The sequence below is a fragment of the Stigmatopora argus genome, chromosome 9, assembly GCF_051989625.1.
Source record: "Stigmatopora argus isolate UIUO_Sarg chromosome 9, RoL_Sarg_1.0, whole genome shotgun sequence".
Taxonomy (NCBI): Eukaryota; Metazoa; Chordata; class Actinopteri; order Syngnathiformes; family Syngnathidae; genus Stigmatopora; species Stigmatopora argus.
In genome coordinates, this window is record NC_135395.1 from 2,035,059 (window position 1) to 2,048,321 (window position 13,263).

Consider the following 13,263-nt stretch of genomic DNA (forward strand, 5'->3'; position numbering starts at 1 on the left):
TATTTAGGCCGGCCCACTTGGGAGTGCCAGTGTGTTGAATGGACTTGATCGCTCATTACACTTTATCCCTGAATCTACAGGGGATGGGTTTGGTTCCCTGCCCTTAGTTCTGCCCTATAGTGTTATTACTATGGGTAGGAACTGGCAGTGGAATGTACAATATGACTATACAGTAATAATTTTAGTTACGCCGACTTAGAATCTTAAGTTGGCATGATCAAAATTAAGTTTTACTTTTACAGTATAGGGACAAAAAGTGATAGAGGGACAGCTAACAAAATAGGTATTTTCCATGGTCGTTTTTTTTATAGTGTATGCAAACATCTCAAATGTCTCATCCTTTAGGCAACTTTTATCAATAGCTCTTGTCTCTTATGACACTTATTTAAATGTAGTCATATTTGTGTATGGTTCTTTTACCTCTGACTAGGCCTGTCAGTGCTCCAGAAAGTTTTGGACACAGCGGCAGAGAGGGACTGGCTGGTGACTTCTGTCAATGTGGAGACCATGACAGAAGCGTCTTTCTTGAAAGTCTTCCAGGATTTGGACAAGAGGAAGGAGGGTCAAATTATCATTGACTGTGAGACAGAGAGGCTCACTGGCATCCTAAAAAAGGTAAAAAGCTTTTCTTATTTTACTATTATACGATATTATGCTTTAACTATCTTAAAACCTCAAAGAAAAATAAACTCCATCTGTTTGGTTGTTTTCTTCTTTGGGCACATGGGATTTATTTTGAGCAATTATCTTCCTCAAAGGAGTTAGGGAAAAGTGGCTTTGTGTATTTGGCTTTGCATGGTTTAACAAGATGAAGAGAAGCGGTGATGCAGAACAGAAAAGGATATGCAGGTAGTGGCAGCATTAGTTCCTCTGCTGTTGTGTGCAGTCTCCAAGCATCTAAGACAAACCTGATAAATGGCACAGGTTATGCATTAAGATCCAGCAATTCTTCTCTGAAAAGATGAGCTCTCACCAAGATGGTGGTCAAACAAAAATGATTCAGAAATCCTAATTGACAGTTTAATAGAAACACTTTGAGTCTCCCTCCTCCCATTAGAATCAAACTGTTTTTTTGTCATCCACAAGGCAATCTTGGCTTTCAAAGGTATGTTTTTGTTATAAAAGAAAAAAATGATGCAATTAAAATAAATAACACCTATTATTCTAGACTGCATCTATTTGATTTATTTGACCATACAGCGTCTCCAAACTCCAACTTTAAACACAAAAGGCATTAGTTTGTGAAGCTGAGTAAGTTTAACTCGAAATGTTTGGACGTTCCACGGAGTTTCCCCCAGTGGTAAGTGCCGGGGTGCGTTTCTAGACAAACCCCACATATAGCAACATAAGTACGCCTTTTACACAACCCTTAGGTACCAGTAAAATCTGTTGAAAATATGTAGTACACGTAGAGCGTAATGGAATTATTCCATGATTGATAAATCCACGGGATAAGAATACAGTAGTATTTTTCAGCACAAAATATGTTTTAAATGTGTGCTTATTTGTTAGGATAACGTGCTCTTATTCTGTGCCTGAACCAATGTGAGGTTGTGCCGAGGCACATTTTAGACCATCTTTTTTGTAATGCCTCAACGTTCTAATGGCGGCTCTCCCTGCAACACCTAATGAATCATACTTTTGAACAAGCCGTCATACACATATGGTACAATATAGTCAATTTCAATGGGAATGTTATTGATAGCACGGTCAACAGTTAAGGTTATTGCATCAGTTCTCACTGCTATATAGCAACATGGATTGAAAAGTATTCTATTCATACAGCCACCATCAATCTTTTTCATCTGTTCCTCGCATCCATGGTACCCCGCTCCCGCATCCCCACAGTATCTCACACCCGTATACAGCTGCGCAACACATACACACAACTACAGGCCCATCTGGGTCTTCTGCCCTATAAACTGCAATGTTCATCTCATTCATCTCTAACAGTACACACAGATTCTCCGGCGATAATGTCACTGGCAGTATCCTAAGGGTGACTTTTCAGAGAAGCTAAATGTTAATGTAGTCTCCTTGGAGAACATCTGTGATGACAAAAGTGTAACAGGTGAAATATTACATGGATCTTTTTGTTTGTTTGTTTTTTATGCATAGAGATGATCCTTTCTTTTGGGGTCATAAATGGCACACATTTGCATATGTAATCAACAAACATTTGCACTTAGTAACCCACGGTGGCTGTTGTATGTGTAGCAGTGCGGGTCGCGTGTGCGGTTAGATTGTGGGTCACCGCCTTGCTTTCCCTCGCCCGGGGCTCGACCGCAGGGCCTGTCTTATGCTGGGGTCACTATTAATAAAAAATGTCACCTTCTGCTCTGACCTGCAGCGGTACTACGCGCTCACATGTACACACATAAAACAAATGCTCACCCCCCTAGGTGTAAATCCTGAGAGAATGAGAGACCTAATGTGTGATGACCTGCACACTAGCTGAGAATAGGCACATGAATGAGGTGCTTATCTTCCGTAACGCTATTTAATTGGATGGTTCATTAATTAAAACTACCTCTGCATGATCAGGCTTAATTTAAGTGACTTTTGAGCATGTTGTTGACACTCATGACATTCAGTTATTGAACACTGAAATACTGTCTTTTTTTAAGGCAAGACAGTTGCCTTGAGCGTGGCAATAGGGGTTGAGGGAAAGAGGGGGTCTATTTAAATGTCACTCAAAGCGAGGCTGGAAATAAATCTTTCCTTTGAACAAACTGATGCTGACACTTTACTCCACACTTCTATTTGTTACTCCATCCTGCCTGAACCCTAGGGTCGGGTTGACCGGTCAACAGTAAAGATAACAGTGTCATGCCTAGTAGTGTTTTGCCATTGTGTTGGGCAATGAATGAAATGATTTTTTTTCCTTAGTTGACACTGATGATGTTGTTATAGTGTTCCAGTATTTAGTGTCTGCCATTGAAATCACTTTAATCATGTAATATAAATCCTGGAAAAGGGCAGTGTCAAAGTCAAATTACAAATGAGTGTTGAGAGCTTGTTAGTTTTCCGTGACTCTCTATGGATAATCTCGAGAATGAAAAAAAAAAGTCAAATGTTGACCTCATTTTTTATTCCCTGCCATCACTCAAAATTGTATGGACCTACTTTCTTGACTGTCAAGAACACTTTTCTTGGTACAATCTACTGCATTGACAGTCTCAATCTTTTTCTCACCCAGCACACACGTACACACACGCAAACGCATACGCACGCACGCACGCACACACACACACACACACACACACACACACACACACACACACACACACACACACACACACACCACAATCTTCTGTCAAGGTCATTTAATCCTTTCTTTTTCTCCTCACCAGATTGTTGAGAAAGGCAAGAATGCAAAGAGTTACCACTACATCTTGGCTAACCTGGTAAGCATTATTTTAAATTACTTGCATTCCACTGAGTGTTTAATGCTGAATAACTGAAAAGGCTGCATTATGTCTCCATGAAACCCTTGAAAACATTTTAAAAAATGGAAGCAAAACCTAAAACTAAATAAAAACCTGAGGAGAAATGGCCTTTTAAATGATTTAGCCTGATCAAGTGACGTAACGAGCAGTGAAAAAAAATCCCAATGACAAAGGTCAGCCACTCAATGTACTGCAAGATTAGATCAGTTTGCTCAATTTGACTACTCCCATTTCCCACATGCATATTCAATGCTGACCACCCTGCAGCGTTCTTCATATCCACTCGTTGATGCACAAGGGGAAATTGACATTCTAGTAATAACGGCATTAATATGCTGCAGCTAGAACATTTTCTCGCGACTCTGATTATTAGAGCGACTCAATCTGGCTTGTCTGCCCCGAATGGATGAGTTCATTTTAGATGATAACACTTTTCACATTTCTTCAGGGGGTACACAAGGAGATGGCAGTTATTTTCAAAGACGAACATGAAAAAGTCCATATGCAATAACCTTTGTTCCCCCTTCCCAAAAAAATGTGATGGTCCAATCTCTGGTATTATAAAGACTTTAAACTAGCCTCCATATGGTGTAGAAGTGGTTTACTCGCGTGACTGCAGTGCAATCGTGGTCTTCAAATTTGCATCTTGGTTAAATTGAAAAATTGATCTTAATCAGATTTTGCTCTGACTGCGTGATATGTTCAATCATTATTTTAAAATCACTACTCTGTTTAAATATAATATACAAACGTGATCTCTCCAAAATACATTTTCTACTGGCTCTTTAGCTGAATATTTCCCCACTCTTTGTTAAAATGGTGGAAAAAGAACACCTGGAAGCATACTTTAGGGTGCAGGTGGTGACATTTGCTTCTCTTGAATCACTAGCTTTCATGGTACAGTTGTTGCCATGCCAACATTCACTCTACTTAAGGTTTCATTTAAAAAGCCACACATAAAGCTAGCTACTCAATCAGCCTGGCTTCAAGATAATGATCAATTGGAAATGACTGGAAAGTCTTGAAATCCAGTATGTAGCCATGTAACACACAGATCCAAGGAATTCAAAGCATTGAGGGAAAATGGAAGATTTTCTGCCAGACAATCCAGAGGAGCACCTTCACCTCTCATCAGTCAAAACTCTTCTCACATGCTCGGTCTGGACTTCCTACTCAATCACAACCGCATGCCTCCTCCTGACAGGCACACAGCCTTGCCTTTGTCCCTTTTGCTCAAAAGGCCTTCTTCACATAATAGGGAGGAAGTCTCTCTAGGACATAGGCCTGTCATGATAAGTTTTTCAGGATGATATATTTTTCCTGGAAATTATCGCAATAAGGGATTGTATCCATTTTTTCCCTCTCTCTCCTGCTGGCATAATATTTTGACAAAACGGTCATCTAAACAAATACATTTGAAGGTGAAAAAAATTGTTAGAGTTAGAGACTCAGTGAGACAATAGTGGCTCTTTAGTCACTAGAACAAAATAAATGCCAAAATATGCAGTATCATATGCCAATCTTCTCCACATTATCTGTGCTTATATATGTGAGTTCCATCCATCAGCTTTCATCTCAAGATCAAAAGAGGAGTGTTTCATTTTCGGGATGCTATAAATTATTAATAAATGGCTATTTCACAATGAGGAAATGCATTTCAGTATGTTTCTCTGCATTCTGTTTTACTGTTCTAGCTTTACAGGACAAATGACTAGCTTGGTTGCAATGCATTTGCCCTTTCTGAACATTTCATTATCCAGGGGCATCTAATATTGTGGCCAGTGAGCGTAGTCTCTTGCCTATGGCCCTCACTCTTCCTGTCTGTCCACTTCCCCTCACAGGGATTCCTGGACATTGACCTGACAGACCTGCGGAAGGGTGGAGCAAACATTACAGGCTTCCAGCTTGTTAACAACTCAGAGCCCAGTGTCAGTAGAGTTGTCCAACAATGGATGGAATTTGACAACAAAGATTCTAAAATGCCCAAGAGTGGACTCAAAGTAACTAGTTTTTTTTACAATCTTTCACTTGTTTCACCTTCTCTAATTGGAGTGCTGGTTTATTAAACTACATTGTTCACGAGTACTGACAGGATTATAGACTATATGATTGCACAGCAAGAATTTTTAGCTCCCTTATTGTTTGAAGCGGTTAACCAGGGGTCATGCAACTGGATGGCAGCATATTTTTCTCTGATTATATCACATTTCAATAATGAAAATAGTGCTGTGTTGCCATATAATTTCCTGATAAAAGATTTAACCAGCAAAGTAATGTGACAGTGTGAAGCAATTAACTCTAGATGTGAATAAAAAATTAAATGTGATATTAATCTTCTAGTTATCACACCATTCTACAAAAATATTTCTGTTCACCCACACATTACCTTCTAACATTGACTGTTTTGTACCTAATCATTATCCCTGTGTTTCCAGTACACTGGCGCTTTGACATATGATGGTGTGAAAGTCATGTCTACAGCATTCCAGAATTTAAGGAGACAAAGGATAGATATATCGCGCAGGGGCAATGCAGGGGAATGTCTTGCCAACCCACCAGCTCCATGGGGCCAAGGCATAGACATCCAAAGAGCCTTGCAGCAGGTCTGACCACATACAGAGACCCCTTGCATTCAAACCCACAAACATCAAATGTCATACAGCTACATTTAAGTGGCACATGCGCTAACAGCTCCCGAGTGGTGGCTGGCTGAGCAAATTAGGTTTTGTTCTGTCACCTAAAGTTCACATAAAGTTGAAGGAAAGTCCTCCGTATCAAAAGTGACATAGAGGCTGGTAAACAATGTCTGCAGGCACTCGCGCTCAGCTGTGATCATCATGGAATATGACATCAGCAGTTACGTTTAGAAATGTAATATTTGAAAGCAGAAGAAAGTGGTCTAGCTGTGAGATTTCTTGAAGCCATACTTAATTAGACACACACGTAAGCATTTGTTCTAGTAGAGTTGCAGAGACAATTCCTGACAACGAGTGACTAAACAGTGTCATTTCCAATTGTTAGTTTTAATTGTCTGTAAAACTAATTATAGACTTGATACCACATTAAATGAAATAGCATGCATGTACCCAAGCGGCCGGAGGCGCCGTCTGCAGAACGGCTGTGCAGAGGACCACTCAGTGTCAATCTAGCCATCTGCCTTCGGATAGACTGTGGAATGCAGCTGTGTTCGCTCAATTAACCCCATCACGCCGCCAAGACAAACACTCCACTGTAGACGAACATGCACCCCATATGTCATTTACCTCCGTAGGGAGCCAGATGCAGTCTCATACTTGTATAACATAGACACCAAAGCCTTGACATCAAGGGATGAACAAACGTTTGTGACAGTGAAAATGGCTTTTATATATTTCTGTTTCCATATATCTTACCCTGTCTCATTTTATTCCAATTACTTACTCGACATCTCAAACTCAGGTCCGTATTGATGGTCTAACTGGGCACATTCAATTCAATGAAAAAGGCCGCAGAATTAACTACACTGTTAGTGTCATGGAACTGGCCCCATCGGGACCCAAAAAGGTAAGGATGATGTTTTTGACCTTAGTTTACGCAATTATTTTTGATGCAAAAACAAAGATCCAACGTTTTTTTTTTAAACCAATTAGGTCAGCAGTGGCGAACAAGTTAGGCACAAAGAGCAAAAACCTTAAACTGTGATAGTCAAAGAGCCACACCACGCAGTGACCTACCAAAACAGACAGACATAAACACAAAAACCCCTTACGTCCATTATGTCAGAAACAGCATAAAAATATCCAATCTGCCAAATTATTTTTTAAATATAATGTATTATTAGTTTTTAATCTGATAAATTAGAGTGTGTTTTAAGACAGAATAAAAATAAGACAAACATGAAACGTGGCAAAGAGCCACAGTATATAAGTAGCAAAGAGCCACATTCATTTTGGCCGGGAGCCAAAACCCTAAACCGTGTTCACCACTCCTGATATAGATCATTTTAAGGACATAAGTTTCAATACTTTTAAAAAGCTATGTACTTCACCATCCTTTTCGTAGGTTGGCTACTGGAACGAAGATGAAAAATATGTGACCACCGCAACCTTTACAAGAGGCAGCAATGAGACATATGGCCTTCAAAACCGAACATATATCGTCACTACTATCTTGGTGAGTCTGTCTGAAATCTAAGCTTGAGAGCTTGGCTTGCTGTCACAATTCAATTCAAAATTCAAAAACCTTTATTGTCATCATACACAGCTGCGTATAACGAAATTGGTGGTGCTACTCCAAGAAGTGCGTTTTCCCAGTAAAAAAAATATAAATTACGTAATTAATGCAGCAACATCTTGGCAATTATTACACCTATGAACTCATGTATCAGGAATACTGTTGAACAACAAAAATGTAGGAAATTTGTCTGAATCCACCAGGAGCCAGAGATTTTATTGTATTTTTCGGACTATTAGTCGCTATTCCCCTCCTTTGAATCGTCTGGCTTTGAGAGCTAAGTAAATATGGACTATGGATTTTACGTGCTAACGGGCAACACCCTTGTTGCAAAGTAATGCTTTGCAAATGGCAGTGTCACAGAGACTTAGCTAATTTGAATATGTGCTCTTGAAGAAGTTCTTTAACACACCATTAGCTTTGTGTGTAAAATATTCCTGCAGCAACGTTCGTTAAAAGCCACGTTATGTACAGTTACCTGCTGTTGTATTGTCCGCACAAAAAAAGAAAGGCTCTTGGCGCTACCTGGAGGTACCTAATAAATATCTGAGTAAGTGTACAATCTGTCTGGGATATTAGTCTTGACATTCATGCTCTAATTCTTGATTTTTTTCTATTCATTTCATCTATATAGTTTTCATTGTCCTTCCCAATTGAAGAGATAAATCTGCAACTGGTCTAGTGTTTGTAGTTTTGACATTATTGCTATTATCTGTTACCGTGGTTATCTCTTGCATTCCTTCAATAAATAAGAGCATTGCTGAGAACACCTGGTTTATATACAGGAGATAACAAGGAAGATGTAATTCTATCCTTGCTGGCACAGGATGTTCTCGGGTTCTGCCGTGTGTGGAAAATTTGATATCAGAAAAGAAAATTGGTGTCCAAAGATGCCTGCAGCTCAGTTTCAGTTTACTGGCTCTATATCCCCTATAGTGTATTTCAAGTATTAATGTTTTTATGTTTTTTGGTTTTATTAGTGTTTTTTCTTTCATTTTGAATTTTTCCCTTTTTGGATGAGCTAATTTACATTTTACTCAGGTGTGCACAGCATAATTGCAGCAGATCTCTGGTGTTAAAGTTGATGGATTAAAGGATTTCCAAATAATTCACCTTAAGAGAAATTTGCCAGAATGATGTAGGTGTATGAATACACTGAAATTAACTGGAATGAGAATTGAATTCCAAATAGGCAATGTTGTTAGGCAGCATTTATTTGTACATTGGTTCTCGACCTAAAAACCTGAAGAAAAGTGTTTTTATTAATTATTATTATTATTATTATTATTAAAATAATAATACTTAAGACTAGGTGCTATTTCAATACATGCAGGTGTAACTGTGTGCTTGATTTCCGTGTGACTGCTTGAAGCCGGTAAAAAACTGGTTGTATGAGCAGAAGTTCTGGAGGTGGGAAGCAGACTGGCTTTAATGCAGTGCTTCTCAATTATTTTGAGTTATTTCTTTGTAATATATTTTGTTCTATAATATATGGCTTAAGGCACCCATAGATTTTGCTGTTTGGGGGACCAACGTTGTAAGCCTCTGTCTCTGACTAAAACTCTGACTGCATATGTTTTTATGGGTGCATTTGTAAAGGTTTAGTGTCTGTCATTCCGAATGCCCAAGACCATGCCTTCAAGTATAGATATATTACCAGTAGGGTAAAAAGGATTACTTCAAACATAAAGAACAGAAGAATCTTGACAATAAACCATAGAATAATAATTTCCTTCTTCTTGATTTATGACAGCAGCATATGTTCACCTCATAACCTGTGAAAATGGTATTCATTTTAGGCTTAATAAATAATTCTTATACCTGGGAATCTATGTGAAAGGCATTCAGAAGAAAGACAAAGTGGGTCCCCAGGTGTAAAAACAGCTGTAGTACCTAATCGCACCCAATCAATGTAGGGTGCACAAATACGGCTATGTCATTTGTCAAGAACAAAGGTCAGGCAGGGTACATGCACACACAAATCATTTTTTTTTCAAAGTCTATGTTCAATCATTCATATTGCATTCCATGTCCAGTTGTATGTAATGTCTTCCTCTGCTTTCTCATTGACCATATGCTGTTGCTGTCACTACTCATTAAAAAAAAAATGTAAATTACACACTTAACCTTCAAAAGATTATGTAATCCCATTTATTTAATGCCACCTTCTATCGTGGAAGCAGGATGAATGCATTTTCTTGTCAGGAACATGCTTTTCTTAACAACATGATTTTAGATAGATTACTGTATTGCATAAACTGCGGTGAGCTTTAATATGAACCATACATAATGCTTTTCCTCTTTTAATTTTCTTGATAAACTGACCTGCTCTACAGAGGTCTAGTCTGCTTACAGTAGCTTCGGCTATAGCCGTATATTTAAGCAATTTTGTATCAGTATGTTTTTCTTGTTATCATTGTCATCGCTGTCATATTTAATTACTTTTTATACTCTGTATTTTACAGGAATCACCATATGTGATGCTTAAGACAAACCATGAAAAGCTTGTTGGAAATGATAAATATGAGGGCTACATTGTCGAGCTGGCTGCAGAGATAGCCAAACATGTTGGCTATCAATACAAACTGAAGGTTGTTTCAGATGGCAAGTATGGAGCAAGAGACCCTGAGAGCAAAATGTGGAACGGCATGGTTGGAGAACTCGTATATGGGGTGAGTCTACTGCTTTGTACGGATGTCTTCTGTTTATATAAAAAAAGTCCCACAAAAAGCAATCTGTACAAATACTGTAAAATATGAGGTTTTCTTCTACCATCCACGACACAATATCAAACCACTCTTTGTCAGATACCTTTACCTTGTTTTCTTTGTATGCTTCTGCATCTGTCCGATGAGTGTTGCCCAAGATATGTATTTGTCAAATGTCACGAGGTTCAATTCAGCCACCATGTAATAATTCACCAAGTACAAAAAACGTTGTGCATTACATATTTTCTCTCCTTCAGAAAGCAGATGTGGCTGTGGCACCTTTGACCATCACCCTAGTCAGAGAGGAGGTCATCGACTTTTCCAAGCCGTTCATGTCGCTGGGCATCTCCATCATGATCAAGAAACCTACCAAATCCAAACCTGGAGTATTCTCCTTCCTCGACCCCCTGGCTTACGAGATCTGGATGTGCATAGTTTTTGCATACATTGGCGTGAGCGTCGTGCTGTTCCTTGTTAGTCGCTTCAGCCCATACGAGTGGCATGCTGACGACTACGAGGAAGGTGGCGAGCCTCAGAGCCCTAATCAGGCAGCGGCCTCCAATGGTTTGCAGCCGGGCCAGACCACAACTCAGCAAAACATGAACCAGCAAAATGCAGAACAGTCCAATGAGTTTGGTATTTTCAACTCCCTTTGGTTCTCACTTGGGGCGTTCATGCAGCAAGGCTGTGATATCTCACCACGGTAAGACCTCTCGTTTTGGTTAATGCATGTGTTAGCTTGATCCACTTCTGTCATTCAATCTAACTTATCAATGAGGATGTCACTTTACTGATGCTTTTTGAAAAGCGGCGAACATGAGGATGCCTAATGGGAATTGGATCTTCTGTCTAGGCCCATTAGAGCTCTCATATGCAGTGGCAAGAAACTATTCTCAAAAAGGTCACAAATTAAAAATCTCATTAAGTGTCTGAAATTAGAGACACAGAGGTCGACTTTCTGAGCTTTCCAGAGAGACTCGGTGGAGAAAAAGAGAGGATCAAGTTAGTACTATCACTGTTCTTGCAAATGTGGCCTTACAGATACAAGACAGGTCAAGGCCATCATGTCTCTTTAAACATACAAGTAAACAAACAAGCACGCACATTCTTCATAAATTAAAAATGGAATACATCTCTGCTGTGAGCAGAACATTATTCTACTCAGTTAACGCCTGTGATTTGTTTGGGACTTTTAAATTTAAAAAATGAAGTATTTGATAATACATTTCCTCCCAAAAATGCAAATCTTGTTTACACAAATGAAGTGATGTTATTAAATCTGACGGGATGTATCATTTAAAATGTGGATAGCGACAGGAAAAGTAAGATTTTTTTTCAAATCTAAAATCTTCTAGTTATATATAGAATCATTTGTTTTGAAACGTGTCGTTGGGAAACAGAAAAAAAGCTACTGTAATGATGTGTAACATTGTTATTGACTTTGATCTTGTGCTTCACTAGGCTTCTGCTGCACTCAAATATTATTGGGAGGGTGAAGCAGGGAATCGGTGTACCTGCACAATTGCCAAGAGGCTGCTGTTCTTCATGCTTGACGTGTCTTTTTGTCTGAGAGCTGCAAGTAAATGCATCAGAATTCGTTGCCATGCGTCATGTAGGGACAGTTCGTCTCCCAACCTTTCTCAGTCCCTGTCATTTCTTTTTACATGCACACAGTATGTATGTGACCTCAGACATTTATTTTTGGAAAGTGTGAGTGTGTCTTTGATGAACAGTGTTCAGAAACAAATATGTCATCCTTTGAACCACACTGAAATCTAGCAATCGTGTACAATGTAAAGAGGGGAGGAACTGGTGTGTTTGCGAGGAAATCAACACAGTGAATGTTTGACCCCACTCAGTCTTGCCTGAAGGGAATCACCCTCCACTTAAACATTTGGGTGACCCAGTTACTAAGTTAGTCTAGCTCTTATTCACACATAATGGAGAGCGTAGAGAAAATTAGGTTTCTTTCATGCTATATATTGTTTTCGTTTGTTCTGTACTTACATGGTCTCCCATCATAATTTCTCAAAACCTTTCCTCAACTCAGCAAGCAAGTGCGTGAATTAAAGGACTATGGCTATATACAATTTTCAATAGTTCAATCCCTGATCGGTCCTTACCACTTATACACACAAGGTTCGCGGGGGGTGCTGGAGCCTATCCCAGCTGACTTCAGGCACGAAGGGGGGGGGGACACCTTGAATTGGTGGCCAGTCAATCGCCGGTCACGAGGAGACAGACAGACATTCACGCTCACTCATACCTAGGGGCAATTTAGAGTGTTAAACCAGCCTAGCATGCATGTTTTTGGAATGTGGGAGGAAACCGGAGTACCCGGAGAATACCATCGTGAGTCCGGGGAGAACATGCAAACTCCATACAGGAGGACCGACCTGGGATCGAACCCAGGACCCCAGAACTGTGAGGCCGACGTACTAACCACTCATCTGTCAGGCTGCCCTGAATGAATTAGTGAATGAATAAATTATTGTCTCTATTATATAGTATGATGTACTGTATGTATTTATGAAGCTGTTTGTTATTTCTTCATTTGTGCATGTAGGTGTGCATATGTGTCCTCACATACTGTCCAAAGTGTGAGAGAATTTGCACATGCTTGTAGGCATTCAGTGTTACCTAGTCATACACTAAGGTGGTACATGAATGTGTACAGTCTATGTATGTACATGTTTGTTTATTGGACACACTGCAGCTTCTGCTATTTATTCTAAGACTACTTTGCTCTTTCTAAATGTCAGCACTGTCACTCAGGCCTCCCATAGGCCGCAGTCCACTCTGGTGGGCCCTCCTTCTGTTTATCTCCGCAGATGGTTGAACAATTTCCACAAATCCTGTAGCCATCAATCTGTCTTTTACACTTAATCTTCAGA

General features: G+C 39.5%; 1 protein-coding gene across 5 annotated transcripts in view; it reads left to right on the forward strand.

Moving 5' to 3' along the window:
* LOC144082086 (glutamate receptor 1-like) overlaps positions 1-13,263 on the forward strand; it is a 48,912-nt gene that overhangs the window by 19,039 nt on the left and 16,610 nt on the right. For all 5 annotated transcript variants that reach the window (XM_077608921.1, XM_077608922.1, XM_077608924.1 and 2 more), the window contains 8 exons: positions 431-615; positions 3,354-3,407; positions 5,291-5,449; positions 5,885-6,052; positions 6,888-6,992; positions 7,491-7,601; positions 10,127-10,333; positions 10,627-11,072. In XM_077608921.1, the coding sequence (XP_077465047.1) occupies positions 431-615; positions 3,354-3,407; positions 5,291-5,449; positions 5,885-6,052; positions 6,888-6,992; positions 7,491-7,601; positions 10,127-10,333; positions 10,627-11,072 (1,435 nt within the window). The remainder of the gene's footprint in view (positions 1-430; positions 616-3,353; positions 3,408-5,290; positions 5,450-5,884; positions 6,053-6,887; positions 6,993-7,490; positions 7,602-10,126; positions 10,334-10,626; positions 11,073-13,263) is intronic.